This window comes from Solanum dulcamara, chromosome 2 (assembly GCF_947179165.1).
Source record: "Solanum dulcamara chromosome 2, daSolDulc1.2, whole genome shotgun sequence".
NCBI lineage: Eukaryota > Viridiplantae > Streptophyta > Magnoliopsida > Solanales > Solanaceae > Solanum > Solanum dulcamara.
This window is the reverse complement of record NC_077238.1, coordinates 11,095,472-11,122,057: the sequence shown is the minus strand read 5'-3', so window position 1 is coordinate 11,122,057 and position 26,586 is coordinate 11,095,472. Positions and strand designations below refer to the sequence as shown.

Here is a 26,586-nt window from a genome sequence, read left to right as displayed (position 1 = left end):
GTTGGTAGTATTGACAGGATATAATTGGTTAACTAATCTATGTGGAGGAAAGTGTAATACACGCTCTAGACTCCAACTTCAGATTATTTAAAAAGTGTCAAAATGACACATCAGACCCTTACATTAGGTGTCTAAAATGAACATCTCTTGGTTTAGGTGTCTAAGTGAAAGTTGGTGCCAACTTTAAGGGGCCACGATGGGTTAGGCTCGGTATCATATAAGGCCGAGCTTAATCCTTTGTGACACTCCGTTAATATATTGATATCCTATCGGTATCATGTAGGATGGGCATAGATGCCAGTATAACGTCAGCGCGCGAATTTTAAAATAAATTTATGCCATTTTAAAAGAAAAAGGAGTATGAAAATAATTGAACACTTAGGGTAAATACTTTTCTTTTGGAGGCGTAAGTGTTATTTCCCCCTTTTTGTGTCATAATCATTTGATAGTATTGATCTTTATCTTGGAATGTGTTAGTGAAAATTATGATTTTAGAAGAATTAGAGAAAAAAGAATTGGTTGAATTTATTAAGATATTGTGATAGTTTTTACTAAATTAGAAGAAAGTAATATTAAGAAAGTATAAATTTGTCAGTTATATTTATTTTTATTAATAATAAATTTAAGAAATTGTTACAAGAAAATCAGAAAAATAAGTGTGATACCATAAATCAAAGAAGAAAATGTGATGGAGCAAAATTTGGAGGAAAATTTATGAAATTATCCTTAAAATTTATTGACAATTTTTAAAAGTTATCAATGTATTTAGTCTTAATAATAATTAAATATTAAAAATTTATTTGCAAACACATATCATATGTAGGAATGGGTGTTTACATTGTTCATATTGGATATGAAAATTTTGATTTGGATATTTAATTTTCGAATTAAAGAAATAAACTTGAATTGAATTTTTCAAGTTTCGTTTGGATTAATCAGTTTGGCTATGTATGATTTTTCAGTTTGATTTTGATCCTTTTTAAGGCAAGCCACAAGCCCATAACAATTAACAATATCAATTCCTCTAATAATGTACTTCTTAAAATGTATTATTTTCTAAATGTAACAAGCATCGAGGCCATCCTGTCATTGTGTTTTGTAATTTTATATTGGATTTAGTATTATAATGAATAGAGCTATGGAGTACTAAATTTTTGGATCCTTGGAAAATGAATTTATTAGTATGACTGTATGAGCACAAATGATTTGATTAGATATAGTGGCAAATTCGAAATTTGATCATTAAGATAGATGCACGTTAGTGAAAGTGATGCCACACAATATCATCTCGTGATTTTTTTATTATTAAACATTCATAAAACAGATATCCTAACGTATAAATATAAATGATATGAATAACTAAATGAAGCTTGCTTTGTGAACTAATACTCCAGACATTATTTTGCATACGTTAGATTTTCAATTCAAAATCAACCACCTACAAATTCTATGCATTTTTAAGCCTAGATTCGAACTCGTATCGCACACCTACACTCGAGGAACAGGAACAATTTTATAACCCAATTCTTCTCGTCCCTTATCATATGCTCCAGTATTTATGAGTAGTTTGAAAACACGAGTGCAGTAAGAAGTTTCTTAATAGCTAGCAAAGAGATAACTATATATAAATTAATTTTTGCATAAATTGTACAATATTTAACAGCTAATTAGGAAGAATGTTACTTATATATAAAATTAATACGATTTGTAATTTAGAAATTCACAAAATTAATTCATATATAAATTATGCACAAATTTATTAGTATATTATTATATCTAATTTTTTTGCGCTTCAATTTTTATTTTTTATTTTTAAAAAATGTTCATTTCTTAAAAGAAAAACATAATGTTATACTACTAAATTAATTTGCACATGTATATATTTTCCACTCTGTTACATTCTCTCTCTCTTCTTCTTCTTTTTTTTTTTTCCATTCCATTTCTAGATCCAAACCTCTCCCAAGAACCCCACTGATTCCTTCTCAGATCCTTCAATTTTCATTTCTCCCCATTTCTCCAATCCAAATTCTTCCTTTCATGTCATATAAACAATTTTTTCAAGCTTTAATGGGAGCCTAAATAGTACTTTTTTTATGCTTGTGGGGTTGATCAAGTTGGAGAGGAAACACTTGAAGAATCTGTTCAGCTGGATCTGATAGAGCTTTCTCGCAGTTTCAGAGCAGAACCAATCATGAATCCCTTTTCGTCCGGTACACGTCTTAGGTTAGTACCCCCAATTGATTGGATCAATCTGGGTCATTGATATTTTGCTGAATTCTCTGTTTATCATTTTTGATTTACTGAATTTTTTCAAAATTTGCCGTTAAAAGTATTGGAATGAAACGGGTTCCAATGGAGGGAAACGGATATTGAGGATTCATATAGTCAAATTTCAGCTAGTGTGGGATTTGGGTTTAGTTGTTGTTAATAATGGTTAATAAATATTTTTTGGGTTTGATGGTCTCTCAGTTAGCTAAAGATATTTTTGGGTGATGGTTTACTTGGATTTAAGCTTAAAATTAAAACCTCATTAAAGATTGATTGCTTTGCTTTTGTTATGGAATTAAGTTTGAAAGTTCAACTTAGTTGTTGCTATTTTGGAATGGATGGGTGGATTGAAGATTCATTCAGCTCACCTCAATAAGGGTTTGAGGCTTACAAGTAGTAGTAGTAGTTGTTGACTTAGTGGCGGAACCAGAATTTTCGGGGTTCAAAATATGAAGAAGTAAACATACGAAGAGGCCAAAGGAGGTTCAACATGTACAATATATACGTAAAAATACTTTTAACCATGCATAAAAAGTGTAATTTTTTGTCGAAGGGGGTTCGAATGAACCCTCTCGGCGCTACATGGCTCCGCCCCTGGTTGTTGTTACTATTTTCTTAATTGAGATTAAGGCTCAGCTTTGTTGGTAGAATCACATGAGATTTGATTTTAGCCAGCAGGTTGTTTACATATTTGTGTCTCAGTAGAAAACATAGAGAACCACTAAATTCAGATAACTTAGAATAGCTTATCTGCACTAGTTTGGATTGAGGGTAGTTGCGGTTTGTGTGAGTTTTTCTTGAATTTCAGTACTTACTTGCATTACAGATAGTCTGTTGTAAGATATTTCTGGTTTTGGTGGTGTCTCTCAGTTAAGGGCTATGTTGGGGAAATATCTTGGTTATGAAGGATTTAAAATTAAAGCTAGTTTTGTTGCGCTGATAAGAAAAAATCAGCTTTGTTGTGACATGTAAAACTTGTTGATTTTATTCAACTTCTTGCAAACTACAATGGATTCTGCTCTATCTTAGTGCTGTTTTGTCATAAAACAAGTTCGTCATTAGTCGTCAAAAAAACAACAGTGAAGCCAAAATAACTGATTTCTATAGAAGCAAATTTTGTGTTAGATACAAACTGGATTTACAAAACGTGAATGCCATAACACAGCATACTAACAACAATACTAGCAGTAGTTACTAAAAGCTGACCTATTCTAATGCTTATCTTTGGATACAATATTTCCGACCCCACCGCCATGACTCTGAAATGCAGCTTGTTGTTTGTTCTATAAGTTTAGCCAGCTTCAATTGCTTACTACTCCTAGCTTTCATTTAACTCTGCATCTCTCTCTAATTCATTGATTTGATGTCTGTATTCCCTTCATCCTTCCAAAAAAAAGCTGTTTCCTCTTCATGTAAATACCTCAGATTTTGCTTCCATTTCCTCCATTTTCTCCCTCCTTTTTCTAGTCTTCTTTAACACTAGTTGTTGCTCCAGCCGGATAAGCCTCCTTGTTGTGCTGTACCTAGTTCTGGCTTCCTTCTTCCAGCTCTTTTCAGTACTGATTAAGGTACCCAGATGCTGAACCAGATAGAAGTATCCTGTCAAATCCAAATTGGGGTGAGCCAGCTCATGTATATGCAACAGCGGTTCAGATGGTATAAGTGTGAGACCAACAAAAGGGGATAGATTAGAAGATGATAAAGTTAAATATGTTTCCACCAGGGGAGAACGGTCGAAGGTAGCAAAATAGTGGTGGAACTCATCCGGTCATTCATAGCCATTGGATTAAAGATAGAGCTGGTGGCAATTCAAGATTTGGCATGACACTGATGGCTGGCAAAGGCAAGGGGGATCCAAAAGAAAAGATTTTTGGCTGCATGTACTTTTCTACAAAGGTCTCCAATATGTGCTCGTACTTCCGATTCCTCCTTGCCCCCACCACCAGAGATGGCAGAACAGAAGGTGTCAACGTATTCTCGATTTTGCTGGGATTTCTGAAGATGCTTAAGATGTTTCTCTTTGAAAACTTCCCACCACTTGCCTAATCGTTAGCAGTATGGCCAGAGACTTCACTATGAATTGACACGAGACGTTCCAGATGAGGTGCCTTGGTGTATGTTATTTGCGGATGACATAGTACTGATTGATGAGACACACAATGGTGTTAATGCTAAGCTAGAGGTGTGGAGACAAACTTTGGAGACTAAAGGGTTCAGGTTGGGTAGGGCCAAGACAGAGTATGCAGAGTGTAAATTCAGTGAGGCGATGCATGAGGAAGGCGTCAAAATATCCCTAAGAGAGACATATTCAAGTACGTTGGGTCTATAATCCAAGGGAATGGAGACATTGACGAGGATATCACACATCGTATTGGTATGGTGTGGATGAAGTGGAGGCTTGCCTCTAGAGTCTTGTGCGATAAGAAGGTACCACCGAAACTCAAAGGTAAGTACAAAGTACCACCGGCACTCAAAGGTAATTTCTATAAAGTGGTGTTAGACCGACATATGCATGTTGCAGAGATAAGGATGCTGAGGTGGATGTGTAGTCATACTAGAAGTGATAAGATTATAAATAATGATATTCGGAATAAGGTGGGAGTAGCCTCCGTGGTAGACAAAATGAGAAAAGCGAGATTGAGATGGTTTGGTCATGTGAAGAGGAGATGCGTGGATGCACTAGAGAAGAGGAGCGAGAGGTTGGTTATAGAGGGTGCGGGGAGAGGCAGAGGTAGATCAAAAAATCATTGGGGAGAGGGATACACCATGATATGACTCAGCTTCAGATTACAAAGAACATGACCTTAGATAGGAGGGTGTGGAGGACAAGTATGAGGGTAAAAGGTTAGTAGGTAGTGTGGTGTTGTTGTGCTTAGAGGGATTGATGTTTTCCATTGTACTAGCTGCATTAATGTAGTTCTGGTTTTTGATATCCATCATTATTTATTATTGTTTTCAATACTCTATTCTAGTATATTGTGTATTGTGTTTCGATTATTGCACTCTTTTGTTGTTGTTGTTGCTTCCTTCTGGTAGACTTTGCACTGTTTTCATATAACTCGCTATATTTTCTTCTTTGTATCTGGAAGTGCTGTAGCTGGGCCGAGGCTCTTTCAAAAACAACCTCTTTAGCTCGTAAGGTTTGCGTACATTCCACCCTTCCCAGACCCCACTTGTGGGATTTCATTGGGTATGTTGTCTTACTTTGCTCAAAGGGAGTGACAAGATTTTGTTCTTTTGGGATTAAAGATACCTTCATGATCGTAGGTTTTAAGTAGTTTTTCCATCTTTCAAGGCAAGATTTTGGGTCCATGTCAAGAATTTTTTCCATGCGTTTAGAAATGAGATTCCATTTTTTGGGTCCATATTGCTTCATGTAGGGACGTAGTAGTGCGTCTTCTTCTAGCTGCCACCTTTGACGCTCCATCTCTAAACCATAACCATGTTTGCTAGTGCTACAGTCTTCCACAACGCCGAATGGCTATTTTTTGGGAGATAAATTATCCCAAATTAAGTGTTTATTCATTACTTGTAGAGCTATGTTCATGTATAGTCTCAACTGAGGAGTGACCCTTGTGACACCTTTATACCTCAGAAGGAACATACTACTTTTCAATTTATCTTTACCAGAACAGAAGATCTGTTTGTTTTTAAGTACTTTATGTTGCATACGATAAAACTTTGTGGATGGGCGAGGAGGTACATCAGAATAAAACTTCCGAATTTCTTCAAAAAGAGAGCATTCACAAGATGGGAGGTGGGAACTGCCTCGATTACTCTATTTGTTTGCGTAGAGGAGTTTGATATTTTTTTGTTTCTGATAATCCCATTTGAGACTATACAAGATGGTTTGGGCATGTGCAGATGCTCCAGTGAAGAGGTGCGAGGGGTTGGATATAGTGGGTACGAGGAGAGGTACAGGTAGGCCAAAAAAGTACCAGGGAGAGATTATTTGACCGGACATGGCGTAACTTCAATTTATGGAGGACATGACCTTAGATAGAAGTGTGTGGAGGTCGTGGATTAAGGTAGAAGGTTAGTACGTAGTGGAGTGTTCTCTTTCTTCTCAACGGGTTTAGGCTTAGTGGTGTCTGTTGTAGTATTAGCTTTATTTTTGTAGTGTCTTGCTTTTTCTTTCTACCACCAGCTGTCTTTATGGTATTTCAGTTATTGCACTATTTTGTTGTTGTTACTGTTTCCGTATGAATTGCTATTTTTTCTTCACCATCATTTTTTTTTCATACTTACTTTGATTTGTTGTACTCGAGCCGAGGGTCTGCCGGAAGTAGTCTCTATACTTCTAGAGGTAGTGGTAAGATCTGTGAATACTCTACCTTCCCAGACCCCACTTGTGGAATTTCACTGGGTCTGTTGTTGTTGTTGTTTGTCAAGGACAATCCCATCTGAATTTCTGCTCCCTTTTAAACTCACTATCACAAAAAGAAATGTGGGTGGTTCCCAAGTTTCCCTGTCAGAAATTTCATTTAGGTTAACTGATAATGAGATAATAAGAGCTTATTATAGAAATTAATATGCACTTATTGGTCGAATACAGGGACATGATTCGGGCTATCCGTGCTAGCAAAACTGCGGCCGAGGAGCGTGCTGTAGTAAGAAAAGAGTGTGCTGCTATCAGAGCTGCAATCAGTGAAAATGATCAAGACTACAGACATCGTAATCTTGCAAAACTAATGTTCATTCACATGCTGGGTTATCCTACACACTTTGGTCAAATGGAATGCTTGAAGCTGATTGCTTCTCCAGGATTTCCAGAGAAAAGAATAGGATATCTTGGTCTAATGTTGCTTCTTGATGAAAGACAAGAAGTTCTAATGTTGGTTACCAATTCTATAAAGCAGTATCCTTTTGTTGTGTTTCATTTTTTCCTCTTCAAAAGAAGTCTCTTTATATGTGCATTCAAACCAGATTATAAGGGATATATGGAGAGGTATTACTAGAGGTGGTCTTTTTTTTTCCTTTTTCCTTTTTTTTGGCCCCAAAAGCACTTTGAGTTGATTAGGCTATTGCTCTTTGATTTATAAAATTCTTAAATGTAACAGCTGCTGTTGCTCTATGAATAAAGATCAAGTTCACAGTTACACTCATATACCTTAACTTTTGAGTAGAGATCTTAACCACACCAATCAATATATTGTTGGACTTGCTCTTTGTGCGTTAGGGAATATTGGTTCTGCAGAAATGGCTCGGGACCTTGCACCAGAAGTTGAAAGGTTGCTAAAGTTTAGAGATCCTAATATCCGAAAGAAGGTGAGTCTCATATCACTTCCTAATGGCTAGAGTTTTTGAATATTGTCTATATTATCAAATTTCTTTGCCATTACTTAAACTGGAATTCTTATGGTATTTTTGGCCAACAGTAACTTGTTTCTACAAGAATTCATTTGAAGAACTATATTTAATCGAGGTCCATCAGTAGAGATGGAGGGTTAATTAAAAGGACAAGAGAATATGTTAGAGCATGAGTAGGTAAATGTGGAAAATTTGGTCTTGGTGATTAGCTCAATGTTGAACATGGCATCTTTGAGAAGTGAGATAGTATATTTCCATATAGGAGAAGGAATGTGTGTATGATTCTCTTATAAGTTACTTGAGAGTTTCAGGATATAGTGTCAAAGAAAGCGGGCTAACTCAATGTTAGGACGTTGTTCTCGGATGAGGGGTGGCTCGTTTAGTAGATTTTCAGATCAGGATTCACAATTAAGTCCTTCAACCTTTGTGTCTTAGTTGGTGAAATTTGTATTATCCTTTGCAGAAATTACATAATAGGAATTGGGAGATGGTAGCAGCTGATTATCCTAGCCATGACTCTTTATATTTTGGCATGAATTACTGAATGGAAATTTGTCTCCCTGATTTAGTATAACTCTGGAAAACGGAATACTCAAAGTTGTTTTTACTTGATGGAACCTTATGGAACACGTCTTTTTAAACAGCTTCTGTTAGCATTGGAAAGAAAGATCAGAAGATTTTTCCAAATTACTGATTTCTGCGTTAACACCTTAACTTAACGTTTGTACTTTTGGTGTAAGGAGAGAATACCATATTGTATAGATAGCTAGACAATTTGGTTGACTTAGGTTGAGTCACACACACTGTGTGCCTTTTTTTTTACAGACCGTGTTTAACTTTTTATCAATGAAATTTTTTGACTTACACCCCCCCCCCCCCAAAAAAAAAAAAGAGTTTGCTGTTAGTATTTCTTCTTCTATCATTGTGCATCTATGTGTTTCTTTCCATGATCAGCTCATTTAAAGTTTACGTGTGAACCCTATACTTGGGGCCTTATTCTTGTCGTTGGCTCTGTTTTTTTTTTTACTTCTTTTTTTCTTCTGGATCTCCTTTTTGAAAAGATTCACTTAATTGTGTATGTTGTTGCTTACAAAAAACAGCGAAACCTGTTCAAAATACTCTTTTCAAATTTTAACATCAAATACTCTGTTTTCAACTTCAGCCCAATATTGCCCAACCACCTACTGAATGTTTTTTAGTTTTTCTCATGACATGAGTATTTAACTCGGTAGATATCTGATGTTTCTTTTGTGCTAAACTTGCAAATGGTTGCTTATCATTGTATTTACTCCACTTTGGTCTACTGTAGGCAGCGCTTTGCTCTATAAGAATTATAAAGAAGGTCCCCGATCTTGCCGAAAATTTTATAAACCCTGCAGCTGCCTTGTTAAGTGAGAAGCACCATGGAGTTCTCATTACTGGTGTCCAGCTTTGTATAGATCTATGTAAAATTAGTACAGAGGCTCTTGAACATTTCAGAAAGGTAAGTCAACCACTGATAACTTTATCTGTTGATACTTCTAGAGGAATATCTTAATTATGCTTTTGAGTCACTGGATTTTCTTGCTTTGATAGTCCCGTCCTTTTCCATTTTTGGACAAGTCAAAATAAAAAAGGTGAATTGTATTCTCATTTTATTTTTATGACTTTGTGATGTGATGCAGATCGAGAATTTAGTATATTTCTTAATATTGAGAAACTGGTTTACAATTCTAAGTGTGGACTATGATTGCATAGAAAAATAGCTGGTCATTTACTCTGATTATGCTTCCCCCATCTGGAGTATAGATATGATTTAGTTGATATCATAGATATCCACAGAAAAGCATAGCTAGTTTCCTGAAACCCATCCCACAGGATAAGGCGTGTGCCTCATCATCCATGGGTCAAGAGCTCTATCTAGAGGGTGGCATTGAATAGTACATGCAGGTGGTGAATTGATGTGTGAGTGTCATGACCAACGCTTTTTCTAGAAAAGGAGAGAAATGAAGGGAAAGGAGAATGGAAGAATGAAGACATCTTTGATGTGCTAGATTGTTTATAAGTAGCAGTTTAGATTAAGGCTGTATTTCTCTGTAAGTTGTAACACTTTTGAAGGGGAACTACAGACACCTGTGGATATATAGACTAAAGTTGCCAGTTTCAAAAAAAAAAAGAAGAATGGAAGAAGAAGTTCTAGAAAAATTTCTTTCATTTGGTCAGGAAATTGGAAAGCTAATGGAAAGTGGGTTAGAGGACCATATCTTTTGTTGGGCCCAAAAATATTTCAAAAGGAAAAAATGATGCGTTTTTTTTGTTCAAGTGGGCATTAGGCCATGTTTCATTGTGAAATTTGAAAAAAGTAGTTTTTGTTTACAAAGTAAAATATTTGAAATTGGTAAATTTTTCTTTCTGCCAACCAAGGACTTGCTCTATTAGTCTTATTTTTCCAGTTCCTCTTTAATATATGTTCTTTTTCTTTCTAATTTCTCTTCATTTATCTTCTGTTTCCCTAATTTGCAACTAGAGTGGTTGTTCGGGAACTCATCTGTCCTTGGTACTCCCTTCATTTCCTTCATCGCATTCATTCCTTTTTAACTTTTGTATCTTAAATAATTTTGGAGGTGCCTGAGGAAGTATTGCCAGCTCAAACTGCTGCTTCCCAGAGAACTTTACTCTTCTTCCTAAGAAAAATTTTGATATTATGTGAACACTAAAACTAGAGTTGAAATTATACCTCCACTACTTCTAAAGAGTCCTTGTTATAGGATGTCTACCACCCTTCTGAAGTGCACCTAGACATTTTCTGATGTTCTATATGAGAAATGACTAAACCTGCAAAACCGGGCCTTGAAAACATTATGTTTCATTGTATTGGAAAGAAGGTATGGAAGATGGGAAGTAAAAGAGGAGGTGTGAGAAACATATTCTTTGTTTCTTAGGAGGTTAAAGTTGGGGTTAGGGGGAGTTTATTCAAGCTTTCTGCGTCAGCTTTTCCCACTTTTTAAGGATTGGCTGGAAAGGACAAAACTATCTTCCTATCATACCATAACAACTGGAAGTGAATGACAAAGGATGTAATCAAAGAGCTACATCCCCATTATACTTCTTCCAGCTTCCTTTTAACCAAAACAGTGTTAGTGTGAGCACACCTACACGCTGTACAGATACTTGAATTTTGATAACTTCAAGCGCCAAAAACTTTATCTTCTATTTTGGTATTAAGAAAAAAACTTCATCTTCTATTTGATGTGGCAATAATTTTTCTTTTTCATGTGTGGTTCTAGAAATGCACGGATGGTTTAGTCAAACTTATGAGGGATCTCGCGAACAGTCCATATGCGCCTGAGTATGACATTTCTGGCATTACAGATCCTTTCCTCCAAATAAGATTGCTTAGGCTCTTGCGTGCTTTGGGGAAAGATGATGCCGATGCCAGTGATGCTATGAATGATATTCTCGCTCAGGTTTGTTGCACCTCTTTGTATCTTAATGTGTATCATATCACGGAGTTGTTAAGTCTTTAAGTTTCCCGAATGTCTCCTGATAGTCATCTTTGTCAATGTTTTGGTAGTGCCTGTCAAATCTTGCCCTTACAGAAATATTTGTCTGGCAATTTTTCTTAGCATAGATGAAATTTTGTTAACAGATTACTCTATGAATAGAGAAGGAAGAGTACGGTTAGTTTGTGTACTGTGTATTACATGTTTGGCATTGTCTTTTTAGTAACATAAATCTAGAATCTTTTGTTTTCTTTCGCATTCCTCCATGACCAATGTCAAATGGCAGAGTTATTTTCCTCTAGGTTGGGCATAGCTTCTCCTCTTTTGGAACTTTGTTACGGCAAAGGCTTTTGCAGATTCTTGCCCCCAAAATATTGGAATACATTTGGCGTTTGCTTCAACATTTTGGAAAACTTGTTTTGAATTTTTCTTTTAATTTTTTTTGCAAAAGCTGTTTTCCAACCAAACACTGGAAATAAATTTTTCAGCTTTTGCAAGAACTGATAAACTTTTCTTTTTGGTGTTTGGTTAAGAACAACTTTTGCAAAAAAATTGAATTTTTTTGAGTTGAAACTCTTCAAATTTTGAATCAATTGCTCTCTTGCTTGTTGAGGACACGTAATGAAGTTTTATCGGAAAGGCTTCTATTAAAATCATGCAAAAAAATGAGAAATTCTTTTTGATAGGTATGCAACTAAGTGAGAATATTCACAAAGATATGAAATTGTGCCTGAATGGGTCTATAATCTTATGCAAGAGAATCCCTTTCTTTCTTTTTTTCCATCCAAGTGCTTGTTGTCTGCTTACGACCACAGCAAAGTATATAGTCATTTTAAAAGTATTTTATGAGTAAGTAGCAGTTTCTCTGGTCATATTTCGACCGTTAAGAAGGTTATACTGTATGATGATATATATATTTCTCTAACAAGTCTGAAATCTTCTCTAGGTGGCAACAAAAACTGAATCAAACAAAAATGCAGGCAATGCTATTCTTTATGAATGTGTTGCAGCTATCATGAGTGTCGAAGATAATGGCGGTTTGAGGGTGCTTGCTATTAACATTTTGGGAAGATTTTTATCCAACCCTGATAACAATATCAGGTCATTCTCTTTTTGCATATTCTACCCGCAATATGTTGGGGTTATCTTATCTGAATGATTTTGTCTTTTGGGTCCTGGTGTGATGGCGGTGTTGTCATGCACTTGAGAAATTGTTTAACCAAAACAAAACTCAGTTGTCAGGAAAAGCTATCTGCATTCAATGTGTGGCACTTCTGTGTCCAACTCATATTGATCTTGTATGTATTTTGCAATTAAGTGGTGTATAGGGTATTCTTGTACTATAATGTTCTGTGTTAATTGGTGGTCAGAAATTCTATCGTTGTCTTAGAGCACTCTTGTTTGGTGTGATATACATGTGTCTTTTTTTTTAATGAAAAAATGCACGGCTGTTAACTGCCTATCTCCACAGAATTTAGCCTGTGACAGATCTTTGGCATGCCCCTGAGTCTGCACCACACACTGACTACAGTCGCCTGCTTATTTCTAGGTTTTCACCTTTTCTCTTTCGAGGCTATAGAATAGGAGTTTTTTTTTTTTCCTTTTCTCTATATGATTTTTGCACTGTCAGATATATTGGATGATTTTTTATTGCTATTTGTCTAGTTAGCATGGGTTCTTTTCTAATCCTAGTCAGGTCCAATTATTTCAGATATGTTGCACTGAACATGTTAATGAAAGCTTTAGCTGTAGATAGTCAAGCAGTGCAGAGGCATCGGACAACAATTTTGGAATGTGTGAAGGTATTTGACCGTTACAGTCTATTCTTCCTCATAGTCTTTCTGCTTCTTCATTTTTATTCTTCTTTCCCTTTGATGTGTAAAGTACCTCGAGTCCAATATATCTACAGTTCAATCTTAAATCACACCCGACTAGCTAGAACATGTATCCCATGTGCTTCACAGATTGATAATGTCATTTCTACATGTGAGATTATGCGACTTTTTTGGTTAAACTAGCGTATTTGGACATACTATTCCCTGGTGTTCCATTTATCAAACATGCAGCAACCTGTGTTTTTTTTTAATTTTCAGGATTCCGATCCATCAATTCGTAAAAGAGCTGTTGAACTTGTGTATCTCTTAGTAAACGAAAGCAATGTGAAGCCTATGACGAAGGAGTTAATAGAATATCTAGAAGCAAGTGATCCGGAGTTTAGGGGAGATCTCACTGCGAAGATCTGTTCCATTGTGGAAAAGTAAGTAATACTGAAAATGTTTATGAGAACTATGATTTTGATTCTTAGAATTCACAGAGTGCTTTCTTTTTAATATTATTGAGGATATGTGTTTTCTGTTCCGTCATTTGTTCTTTTCATATTTTTGTTTCTCTTGATTTTTCTGGTTGTGTCCCCAGGAGAAGCGGGGTTCATGTGTTGTATGATTAGATAACTTTCCCAAACAACTGCATTGTTTATTCTCTTCGAAGACATCTTCAAATGCATCTCCTACTTACAACTGCTTATGTGGTGCTCTAGGTTCTCACCTGAGAAAATTTGGTACATTGATCAGATCCTCAAGGTTCTCTCAGAGGTATGTACAAACGGATATATTTCTTTGTATTATGTGGAAACAGCCTCTTGTAGAAATGTAGGTTAAGACTGCGTACAGTAGATCTTTGTGGTCCCGTCCTTCCCCGAACCCCATGCATAGCGGGAGCTTAGTGCACCAGGCTAACCTTCTTTTTATGATCTTTCTGTTTGAATTTGAGACTGTTTGTAGGCCATACGGTCTTTCTGTTAATTAATGAACGTAAGTTATCTTTTAGGGTTGTAAGTCACCTACTTACCCGAGGGGACTAATCTTGTTCTTAGTTTAAGCACCTGGGAAAACCTTTTGCATGGGTGGCAGTAAGCTAGATTCAAACTTAGACCCATGCTTACTTGAATACCACGTTGAATAGTGTGGACCGCCTCATCTAAAAACTCAAGTTGTTATGGGTATATTCTTCCTTTTGTTCTTTCTTAAAGAGTACTGATCTGTGTACTGTTGCAATAGGCTGGAAATGATGTGAAGGATGAGGTGTGGCATTCTCTGATTGTGGTGATTACAAATGCTTCCAACCTCCATGGTTATGCAGTACGTTCTCTATACAGAGCAGTGCAAGCAGCAGGGGAACAGGTACTTCAAGAATTGCCTAGATCTCTTAGTTCCTTTAGCCCTTTTGTTCCTGATTGTTTGTACAATTTGGTTATTTTTTCTTGTTAGGAAACTCTGGTTCGAGTTGCGATTTGGTGCATTGGAGAATACGGTGACATGTTAGTAAACAATGCTGGAAGGCTTGATATTGAAGAACCACTGACTGTGAGTTCATGCTTTTGAACAGTTACTCTTCTACTAATTTTAATCTTTCTTTGCATCACATTTTTTCCCTAAATGATTTTGCATTGTTAGAGTGGGTAAAAAGTTCCACATTGGTTTGGGAATGGACCGGTGGTCTCCTTAAATGAACTTGGGTAATCCTCCCCTCATGAGCTAGATTTTGGGGTTGAGTTAGGCCCAGGTGCCATATCTTTACATGGTATCAGAGCCAGGTTCATTCCTGTTTGGGCTCCCAGTCCACGCTTCAGTTGGGCCTAGGCGTGAAGGGGCGTGTTCGAGTGGGTAATAAGTCCCACATTGGTTGGGGAATGGACTAGTGGTCTCCTTATATAGACTTGGGCAATCCTCCCCTCATGAGCTAGCTTTGGGGGTTGTGTTAGGCCTAGGTGCCATATCTTTACATGCATCATATTACTTTTTCAGATAGCCTCTTATTTATTTTCCAGCATACTCTAAATGAAGTGTCTCACTTTTTCTATCACTTGAGCACAATTCTCCATGTACCATTGACAAGGACCATGTAGGGTAGTGCAGATTTTCCTAATTGGATTTATTGGGAGGTTGTTATTAATGAACTTACAATTGGATTGGATTGGATTGATTATGGTAATTGGTGTAAAAGAAAATTTCATGTATTATACAAGTTTCTTCCCATAGACTTCTAGTTCGATTGGCAAAGGCGGTACAACATGAGATGTGTGCTAGGCACGTGTCACAAATTCAAATCATGATTGGTGAACCACACTGAAGTTGGAAATAATAAATTTCTCAGTTATGAAAAGAAACAATAAATTAATATACAAAGCTTCCATCTCCTACAAATCCCTCACTCAAAAAAAGGAAGAAAAATGGACAAGCCCTCAACCAAACATTGTTGTAAGTTTTTTTGAGGAACCGGTAACTGTATATTCACAAAATTCTATCATCCAAACAATGATGAGAGTGAGCACTTACATCCCGTAGGGCAAAACCCAGAAGGCCATATGAACTCGTCTATGGAGCTTTACAATTTTCCTATAAAATCAACAAAAAGTTCTATATCCCCCACCATATCCTGTTTACACCAAAAATTTAGAAGACTAAGGCAATTCATTCTGATTTTTTGAATGTTGTTGCTTTTGTCTTCAAAGCCTCTTGCATTTCTTTCCTTCCACAATGTCCACCAGATGCTTGCAGGAATCAACTCCCACCATTGTGACACTCTTCTTCCAATCTCTTTCCAGCAGTCCATCATACTTTTAGTAGTTTTGGGAACAGCCCAACTCAATCCAAGTATACACATGAACATGTTCCACAGATTTGCAGCTGTTTTACAATGTAGAAATAGATGGCTATTTATTTCAGCATCCTGGTCACACATAAAACATCTTGAGCAAATCTGTCTACCTCTTCTCTGTAGTTCTTCATGAGTCAAACAAGCTTTTCTGCAAACTAACCACACAAAACAAGAAACTTTCAGGGGGACTTTGGCTTTCCAGATTAGCTTCCAAGGCCAGTTCCTAATCTGTAGTTGGCCAGTATTTCTCCTCCAATAGCATAACCTCACAGTGAACGCACCCTTTCTGTGAAGTTTCCACACTGGTCTGTCAGGTGCATTGGTAGTTCCATTGAAATCATTTATCACCATAAGCAAATTTGCAACTCTTTAATCCTCCCAATCATTTACGGCCCTTCTAAAGTTGAAATTCCAACCTCGTGTGCTCCACATCTGAGCTATAGTGGCCCTAGTCTGTTGACTGAGGAGGAACAGATCAAGGAAGAGAGATTTTAAGCTCCTTTCACCTATCCAAAGTTCATTCCAGAACTCAATCTTCAGGCCATTACCCACCTTGACTTGAATATTTTCTTGAAACTGGGGCCACAGTCTCCGAATAGTCTTCCAAACACTACTACCAAAATTTCCAAGAACATCTTCAGTGATCCAGGGGCTTTGAAGTCCATATTTCTCAATGATGATTCTTTTGCATAGGCATATCCTCAGCACAGAACCTCCATAACCATTTTTGCAGAAGACGAGTTTTGGAGAATGAGGTTCTTAATACCTAATCCCCCCTGCTTCTTGTGAAGTGTTACAGCATCCCATTTTACAAGGTTGTAATCTTTCTGCTCTTTGTTTCCATTCCACAAAAAAGTTCTTCTGAGCAAATTTATTCCCTTCTCAATACTCTTTGGTATAGGAAATAGGCTCATCATATATGAAGGAAGGGAATCCAACACAGATTTGACTAGTGTTAATCTCACTCTTAAGGACAAATATTGACTCGTCCATCTTGCCAATCTCCTGTCACATCTCTCTAGCACTTCTCCCCAGACCTCCATCTTTTTGTTCTTTTCACCTAGGGGAATCCCTAGGTACTTTGTGGGTAAGGCAGCTACCTGGCACCCAAGATTACTTGCTAATATCTCCATATTATCAACTTTGTTCACTGGGTAAAGACAACTCTTTTGGCAATTAACATGAAGACCAGAAATGCCATCTAAAATAGTGAGGATAGCCCTTATATGTCTGATCTGTGATACTTCAGCTTCACAAAATATAAGTGAGTCATCTGCATAAAGCAGATGTCTGACTCCCCTTTCATCTTCTCTACGTCGCTGCACCTGAGCTTGGAGACCCTTTAACCAACCATTTGCACTTACCCTCCTGATCATGTGGTTGAGCCCCTCCATAGCTAAGATAAACAAAAAAAGTGATATAGGATCTCCCTGCGTCAACCCCCTCTCAGACAAAAACAACATTGTTTAAGTTGTTTCTTCTGGATTTTACAAATTCCACAAAATTTTAGCATTTTTAATTCTTTGTATGAACTATAGCACATAAAGTCTAATAATATTTCAATGTAATGTGGTTCTACTAATGCAATCATAAACCTTGGGAAACTCCACACCAGGGGCGGATCTATATAGTGGGTTGGGGGTGGCATCAGTGTTATCAAAGGCGAAAAGCGCAAAAAAGCTCTAAGCGCAAAGCACAAATAAAGTATGGGCTTTAATGAAAAAAGGCGCAGAGGGAGGAAAAGATACAAATATAGATGTTTAGTCCAAGACCAATAATTATAAATATGAATGACAAATATATGACCAGAAATTGAAACAAAGGTATGATAAAGTGAAATATCAATTGTTTAGTGTCACTTCTTCAAAAGAGGCTCATTGGCAAGGAAAAGTTTGCCTTAGAACCTTGATGACCACACTGAAGCGCACATAAAGCGAGGCGAAGCGCTAAACACGTTTTGAGCCTTGCTTCAGGGCTTAAGCGCGCCTTTGACAACACTGGGTGGCATGACAACCGGACGTTCTGGTATAATTTAATACACGTGCTGATATTTTATACATAAATATTAACAGAAATAAAAAGTGGCACCGAAGTCAAAAATTGATGGTGGGTGTCATGGCTAAGGTGTCAAGTTTGAAGCGATTGATTCTAGGATCGACACTCCAAAGCCTTTTTTTGGGTTTATTATCTTTGTGGCCTTTCTTTAGTGTTACCTTTCCCCTGTTTTTTTCAACTCTTTTTCTTAATTTTTTTTCATTTTCTTTTGTCTTTCTGAACTGTATCTTATTATTTTATTTAAATTATGTATTTCTTCATTTTCTTTTTCTGAATTTTGAAATTCTTATTTAAATATGACTTTAATCATTTTTCTATTTATCCCTCTAATGTTACTCTTTTCTTAATTTCCAAAATTATTTAGAGTGGTGATATCAAGAGACATAATATTAATCTAGCGATATGTACATTGAAGGGATGTATTTGCTTGTTTGAAATTTTATTTATATTTTACTCTCATAATTCAATAGAATTTGAATTGAGAAAAATAGTCGAATTGGACAAAACTTATTCGCTTTGGTGATCATGTTTTTATTTATGCACCAAAAGTTTTAAACCAAACTAAATTAATTCAAATTGAACCGAATTAATTCAAAATGGATCGAGCCGACTGAACGTAGACCTTAATTCAATCTTATTAACTAGTGGTAAGTTTGCATTAAAGACAGTGCACTACTAAGAACACACCTTTCCCGAGGGTCAGGACCGACAAATAGTTATTTATCAAAAATCATTATCTCAGAACAAAAAACCGATGGAGTCCCCCTCTATCGTTTATTAATTAAAAAGAAGAAATTATTAGAAAAAAATGATAATTTCATTAACCGACAGACTTTCGTCGGTTCTGTCAGTTTCATTAAGAAAAAATTTAAAAATAATTTCATTGAGTTTTCGATGTTGTCCTTTAGTTTGTCTCAACTAAATAGTATACTGACGGCGTCCATAAATTGTCTCTCGGAAGAACTCAGCTTTTTAGTAGTGGTGGTACCCGTAGTCATCAAATCCTAGATCCGTCTCTACTCCACACTCTGTGCATGTTGACATGAAGTTGAGGATGATGTACTATGAAGAACAATTTTTGTTATATGCAGATTCAAATGCACTCAATGAAGTACAGATGTGATTTCGAAAATGAAATGATAGATGCTGATAAACAAGTCGTAATAGTTTATAGTTTGACTTGAACCTTGAATTAATACTACAATAGCTGTGCCTCTTTCTCATGTTAGTTGGGGTCAGCTGCCTGAGTCCTCACTATCCAATTTGCTCCTTTTCACTGTGTTTAATTTTTAAAAAACCGTGAAGATTATTGGATATTGACGCATGCACGTCATCATTTTAAATCATTTCTGCATTGGAACTGTCTACTTCTAGGTTCTCTGATATAGTTCTTTGGAGCAGGTAACAGAATCTGATGCTGTGGATGTTGTGGAGACTTCCTTTAAGAGCCATTCATTTGATCTCACTACTCGGGCAATGTGTTTGATTGCTTTGCTAAAGCTGTCAAGTCGCTTTCCATCTTGTTCACAGTATGTGCTCTTTTTCATTCTGTTTAGGAGATGCTTGGCTTTTTGTCCCATGCACTTACAGTTACTTAAACACAGCTGACAAACTACTGCCAAATTAACCCCACATTGTTTAATTTAATATCTATTTTGCCCGTCGTCTCTAAGTTATTTTCTGTCATGTTGCATTTTATGGAAGTCTCTTTCCATTATGGTACATGCCACCAAGTTTGGCATACCTCTATAAATAAATAAAATCTATGCACAGCCCACTATTTGTTCTCCCACTGTCCCATGTGTCCCACTCATGGTATTTTCCATTTTTCCCTGCTTAAATCTTCTTTCTTTTAAAATTAACTCACTAATAGCCTCTCAAAGAGTAAACAACTGCTCAATGAGTTCTTCAGGATAATGAGTAATGTGTGAATATCCAATTTGGTGTAGGAGGATAAATGACATCATTGTTCAGTACAAAGGGAGCTTTGTGCTTGAACTGCAGCAGAGAGCTATTGAATTTAACACAATAATTGTGAGGCATCAGAATATCAGGTTTGTTTGATTTCAGATTGAAGGTTGTTCGATGCCTACTTTTGTTGTAGCTCACTCATAGTAGTTTCTGATTATGTATGTATGTTTTTAGGTCTTCACTTGTAGAAAGAATGCCAGTTCTTGATGAAGCAACCCACAGCGGAAGGAAGGCTGGTTCTGTGCCAGCAGCTGTGTCAACATCTCAAGGAGTATCAGTTAATCTTCCAAATGGAATTGCCAAGCCCAGTGCAGCCCCTCTTGTTGACTTACTTGATCTTAGTTCAGATGATGTTCCTGCACCTAGCTCTTCTGGTGGAGACTTTCTTCAGGATCTTCTTGGTGTTGATCTGGTGCCAGTGTCTTCACAATCAGGTTAGTGTTGCTATGTTCCATTGCTTGAGTTCTTCCTTATGTTTGCATTTATTATTCTGATTTTGTTCATATTCATATCTTCTCCTGTACCATATTTAAATGTTCAATATGCATCCTTTGACCATTCTTAGTACAAACAAGAACCACCTCTAATTAAATCTAATACCTATGGTTTATCTTTCTTGTACTCTTTCCTCCTTTTTGGAGTCACTTGAATCAACATGACTACCTACTAACCTTCTACCCTAATTCTCGTCCTCCATACCTTCCTATCTCATATCTATGGTTGTCATATGACCAGGAGGTTATGGGTTCTAGCTGGGGAAACAACTGCTTGCAGAAATGCAGCGTAAAACTGCGTATAATATACCTTGGTAGTCCGGCCCTTCCCTGGACCCCGCATAACGGGTGCTTAGTGCACCGAGCTGTTCATATTCTCCTATCCAGGGGCATGTCCCCAGTAAGCTGCAGGTGTGTCATGTCCTGTCTAATCACCTTTTTTCAATACTTTTCGGCCTATCTCTACCTATCCTCAGACCCACCATAGCCAACTGCTCACACCTCATCAATCACATGTCCGAACCATCTCAGCATTGCTTCCCTCATATTGTCCACCACGGAGGTCACTCCCACCTTGTTCCGAATGTCATTGTTCCTAATCATATCTCTCCTAGTATGACCACACATCCATCTCAACATCCTTATTTCCACTACTTTCATCTTTTGGATGTGCGAGTTCTTGACCGGCCAACACTCTGCTCCATCAACATAGTTGGTCTAACAACCACTCTATAAAACTTTACCTTTAAGTCTTGGTGACATATTCTTATCACACAAAACAAGCCTCCATTTCTTATGAATTGATTGGTTGAGTTTGTGGGAACTAGAAAAGTGTTTTTGTTGGGAGCTAGATAATGAATATGGTCCTTCATATACAAGCGATTTTCATGTAATATCGTTAGCGCAAAGATATCAACATTTGATGCAACAAAAAGATAACAAGCACTTTGAATTACCGTTATTAAGTCCAATTATTCTTTTTTTTTAATTGAGACTGTTCATTAAGTCCAATTGTGTGTGGAAAAGTTTTGTTAGTAAATTGTAGAACGGAAGCACAATAATTTAGATCCCTGAATTATACTGTTCAAGTCAAACTTGTGTGAGAAAAAGTTTTGCAAGTAAATTGTGGAATATAGGAGCACAATAAGTTAAATCCCTTAATTGAACATTCCAAGATATGGAGTGATTTGTGTTTCAGAACTGTATTGTCTCTAAAACTCTGCTTCCTGCATGATATCTTTGATTAAAGTTGGGGGAATATTGAAGTTCTATTTAAACTTTAAGCTTTTTATTCTACTGTAAAACTAGATTGAGTTAGGCAACCCCACCAACTTGTTTTACCAAGGCCATCACCAGTAAAAAAGAAAAGAAAGGGGGAGAGGGGAAAGGTGAAACATGAGCTTGCAGTTATTCTCATTCTGCTCCTTGAATTTCAGGTACAAATCCGGCCCAAATGAGTGGCACCAATGTTTTACTGGATCTTCTGTCAATTGGAACACCACCTGCTAGTAGCAGCCCATCTACAACTCAGATGTCACCCTCCAATGTTGACGCTAAAAGTCCGGGGGATCTATTAGATAGATTGTCCTCACCTTCTGCTCCTTCAGTTCAAGTGTCTACTACAGCTGGAAGTTCTCCTATGTTGGATTTACTGAATGGGTTCCCTTCCAGCTCACCAATTGCTGGTGCAGTCTCTTTCTGTGCTTTAACCTTGGTTACAGTCTAATGCTTCTTCAAAGTTGACACATTTTTCTTTTTTCAGTTACAGAAGGCAATGGTCCCGCATATCCATCAATAGTTGCATTTGAGAGCAGCTCGTTAAAATTAACATTCAACTTTTCAAAGCAGCCTGAAAACCCACAGACAACACTTATTGAAGCTAGTTTTACAAACAAGTCAGGAGAAGTTCTCACAAACTTTATTTTCCAAGCTGCAGTTCCAAAGGTAATTGTACTTTTTTGTTTTTATTTTTCACTTGGGAAGAAGAGTTGGCATATAATGATTGGTTTTATGATATGAACTGATCAATAACTAACCCTTGTCTGTGATGATCCTAAATCAATTTTTATGGTAAAAAACATTTTTGATCTGTCAGTTTTCTTCCATCTTTCAGAAATTAGTAATTGCATCCAAGCATAAAAATCATGAAATCATCTAAACCCAGGTGAAGACAGATCAATCTTCTTTAGTGATATCTTCATGGTGGAGACTTCTGAGGCTGGAGGTTTTAGTAGATAGGTTAGGTGCTTTTCTAGGAAATTACAATCACTTCTTTGGGGTTCTTTAAGAGAATTTTTTCAGAGTAGTTTTTTCGTTTTTGCTTACCTATTTCTTCAATGACTGCAACTGTCGTTTGTAATTGTTTTCTGGGATAACTTTAACCAATCTAATTTTAAGTCATGTACCATGTTCATCAGCTCTCAACTATGCTTATTTCGTCATTCTGGTGCAGTTTCTTCAATTGCACTTGGATCCAGCAAGTGGTAATATGCTACCTGCAAATAGTAATGGATCAATCACACAAAAGTTGAAACTCATAAACAGCCAACATGGCAAGGTAGGTGAATTATCCATTTGATGACTGAGCATCTTCTAGCACTTTGCATGATCACTCTTTTGTGAACCTGACTATAAAAATAAGTACTTTTTCATTTCCTCTTTTATTATTGCAATATGTGTGCACATCCATCATCCACAAATTTTCGAGCATTGTAATACTTACTGAGTGCAAGTTTATAGACAACCTAAGTATTTATGTCCCTTGAACCTTGTCACCTCTGCATTTTTGGTTTATAGTGACAGCTATCTAATTTTTTTCCTCATTCCCCAGAAATCCCTTGTCATGCGCATACGGATAGCTTATAAGGTGAATAATAAGGATGTATTGGAGGAAGGCCAAGTCAACAATTTTCCTCGTGATTTGTGAAGTCGAATGAACCTAAAAGAGTTTGATTTGTGAGAGCTTTTATCTGTTATTCACTGTGAGGAAGCTTCAACTCGTTGTTTGTACTTCCTAGTGCAATCAATTTGCTAAATTGTTCTGGGAGATGTAGCATGTGCTGGTTGGTTTTCAAGTGGCTTTACTTGGGGAATTGCTTGGATGCCTCAACTTGCTTGCCTCTTTCTACCTTCAAAAAAGATAGCCAGTGTACATTATGATCTGATACTACCTAAGTATGCCATTGTGGAAGTCAAATTTTGGCTTTGAGGCACATACAGGAGACCTTGCTGGACGCCTCGTTAAAAGTTTTGATATATGTAAGTCTCATTTGTTCTAGATTTTGGAGTAATCAATTTCAAGAAATGTAATATAGGTTGAGTTGGGACCCTGGTTATATTTTAGACATTTCTTTTTCAAGTAATATAAAATGTGCTGTTTTTAATTTTATCCACCATCAAAGACCTATTGTTCCACATGTATTTGGGATACATTTTGATTTTGGTGTGTGCCTTCTCACTTTTTTATACTTTTATGCTCTTCTTCTTTACATTCTTGGTTTTCCTTAAGTCCTACTTATTATAAAGTGGGACCTAAAGAGCCAGGTTTATCCTACGTGGCAAAACTATGTTGCTCTGATTCTCTAAAAATATTGTTGCACAAGTGTCGAATTATCCAAATATTATGCGTTTCAAAAGATCTGACATACATACGGTGGCATTTCTAGAGGATTCAAACAACTTATGTGTCAAATGGGAGTATCAAAGATTAAAATGAACTCTATCGTTTACTATGTTGGACTAGTTTTAACAGTAAAAGTAGTACAAATTTGGTGGCAGACCTACATCACAAATCCTTGTTGGTGAACTGAGTTTCGCATTTAATGGAAGTACGAAGTTAGATGACATGAGTTGAGCTTAAATAGAGAAGTGAGAATTCATATGAAGTTAATAGAAAGTGGTTAGGATTCGAAACGTGCAATACGATTAGAAATTGTAGTCTCTCAATCGCTAAACTGCGCTCTTAAGAAAAATTATAGTGCCATTTTATGCTAATAATTTTCTTCATTACTTGGAACTGTTTAATGTATTAGGGGTAGTTTGGTGTGGTGGATAAGGCAAAATAATTTTGGGATAAATTTTTAGTACCCCTCAATAGCTTGTTTGGTTATAAAGTGTGGGATAACTTATCCCAGGATTAATAATTATGACTGGGATAAGTTATCCCTACTTGTGGGTGGAATACTAATCCCGAGATAACTTATCCCGGGATAAAAATATAAAATAACAAAAGTACCCCTTGAACCCTCTTTTATACATCACTTTTATATACATTTATATTTTAAAAAATTTAATACCATTTATAACAACATTCACAATCTTCACTACTCGTTATTTTATGATTATATATTTTTTCATTAAAAAATTACACTATATAAATATATTTTTTATTTATGAATATATTATACATTGAATTTATCTAATTGATCCTTATATTTATTTCTATTTTGATTTCTCTTAAAATGTTCACTCCACTATTAAATTACATATTTTTAATTAAATAGTCTTGTCATCACTTGAAAATTTGTATCTTATATATCAATTAAAATAAAGATAATTTTAATATGTTACAATATATGAGTGATATGTGCTTAAATGAAGTGACATCAACAATAAAATCTCTTTTACTTTAACAAACTTAAAATGAAAAATTTATTTTTAATCTAAATAATATGGATGTTTTATATTTAAAAACACACGGCATAATTATGAAAATGCACACAGAAAATTAATTAAGTTAAATAAGATGAAAAAATTATTTTTAAGAGTGAATAACTAAAGTTTGCAAAGAAAGTGTAAAAAAACTAAATGAAATGAAGGGTATTGTTGTAAGCAAATAACTCATTCTTAGAAATTATGTCATGCATATTATTTGAATACAACAAATCAAATAACCAATAAAAAATCACATCAGCATAATTAATCCCATCATAACTAATCTCATCATAATTTGTATTCAAACCAAACGACCCCTTAGTGTTTTTTTTTCCATTGAGCTTCTTTCTTTAATTAAATATCCTATGTGACAACCAGAATGAACTGTCCACAAACTTGCGCTTGGAAGTAAGTACCCATTCAGTTGTAGTTCATGATCTGTTATACCTTCAAAACATTGTTAACTTGTCAATGACATATATTAATCTGATTGTTTATTAACTATTCATTAAAGCCCAATGGAGTGAGTAGCTTAGTCAACAAAATAATTAAGAAGGTATACATTTTTTTTCATTATTTCTACACCCAACATAGTTATTTGTAATTGAGTGCATCAACAACATGAGCAAGAGGTAAAACTTCAATGTCCCCACAGCTAGGAAACCATCCATTTCATCACTAAAGTCTCCCACACCACTTTTCACTGATCCCACCATTATCAGAAGCTCCACACAATGGACCTTGTAGAAGAAAATAGTTGGTGGGACTACCAACCCATTTCTGAAAAAGAAATCAGTTGGAAGAGAGAAATTGTCAGCTTGTAGAACATTAGTAGGTCCTGCTACGGTTTTCATTGTCCTCTTCTTTTTCTTTTGGTGGAGGGGAGGGGGAGAGTAAGATATCGGGTTCATGTATTTTTTTATTTCTTTTTATAATTGTTGTGTCCAAGTCAACTTGCGTACCTATTTGCATAAGGTTTTACCTATTGACTACTAAGGAGTGTAAAACAATTTGTTGTAGATCAAGAATCATGCACTTCAACTTTGTTTAAATAGGAGGAGCTTGACATTAATAAAGTATCATCTTCACTTTTTCAGCCAGTTGTTAAATGAAGTAGAGTTTAGTTAGTCTAAGTACAGATATAACCAGCAATTTGTTGTTCATGTGGCATTGATTAATTAAACACCATAGAGTTCAAAAGAGACAAAACAGGATAATAGTGGTAATTGGATTTGAAAGTGTGGAGAATCTTTTGGGAGCCACAAACAAGTTTATTATAATAGGAAGAGAGAGAGTCCCAACAGGTTCTTTTTCTTGAGATTGCAGCACTCATTTGAGTTTGAAAATGCCATAGCAGGAGAATTGTAGTACATTATTCAAAGGTTTAAACTTTTCAGCAACCCCAAGTGGTCCCTTTAAGTGTAAAAAGTCTATAGACTATACTTTCAACCACGAGTTTTAAGTTAGGGGTAAGATTTGCTTAGACACAATCCTTCCTTAATTTTATGTTGTTGTCATTGTTGTTAAGTTTCAGAGTTGACGGGAAAAAGAACTTTCTCAAATCTTGGGTGAATTTTATGGGTTTTGAATTGAAAAAAAGTTAAAGTGGAACATGTTATCCTTCTTCCACAAAAGTGGAAATTGGAAAGAAGCATCATTTAAAGAATAGTGCATAGAAAGCAATAAAGAGAAAGTGA

The 26,586-nt window shown here is 36.1% G+C and overlaps 1 protein-coding gene across 1 annotated transcript; it reads left to right on the top strand.

The window, feature by feature from the left end:
• Positions 1-1,905: 1,905 nt before the first annotated feature.
• Positions 1,906-23,703, top strand: LOC129880316 (AP-1 complex subunit gamma-2-like). The gene is made up of 18 exons (XM_055954291.1): positions 1,906-2,223; positions 6,824-7,126; positions 7,395-7,536; positions 8,888-9,061; positions 10,845-11,024; positions 12,007-12,161; positions 12,772-12,862; positions 13,154-13,317; positions 13,597-13,651; positions 14,117-14,239; positions 14,327-14,422; positions 19,173-19,300; positions 19,721-19,825; positions 19,917-20,176; positions 21,673-21,921; positions 21,999-22,180; positions 22,689-22,793; positions 23,067-23,703. Exons 1-18 carry the CDS (start codon positions 2,192-2,194, stop codon positions 23,160-23,162), a joined length of 2,640 nt encoding a protein of 879 aa, XP_055810266.1. The 5' UTR covers positions 1,906-2,191; the 3' UTR covers positions 23,163-23,703.
• Positions 23,704-26,586: the final 2,883 nt, after the last annotated feature.

Bases quoted from the DNA above. Each gene is read 5' to 3' on its own strand.
- LOC129880316 (XM_055954291.1), top strand. From the start codon at position 2,192: ATGAATCCCTTTTCGTCCGGTACACGTCTTAG. The intron at 9,062-10,844 runs GTAAGTCAACCA...GTGTGGTTCTAG, and splicing joins CTCTTGAACATTTCAGAAAG to AAATGCACGGATGGTTTAGT. The intron at 13,318-13,596 runs GTAAGTAATACT...GTGGTGCTCTAG, and splicing joins ATCTGTTCCATTGTGGAAAA to GTTCTCACCTGAGAAAATTT.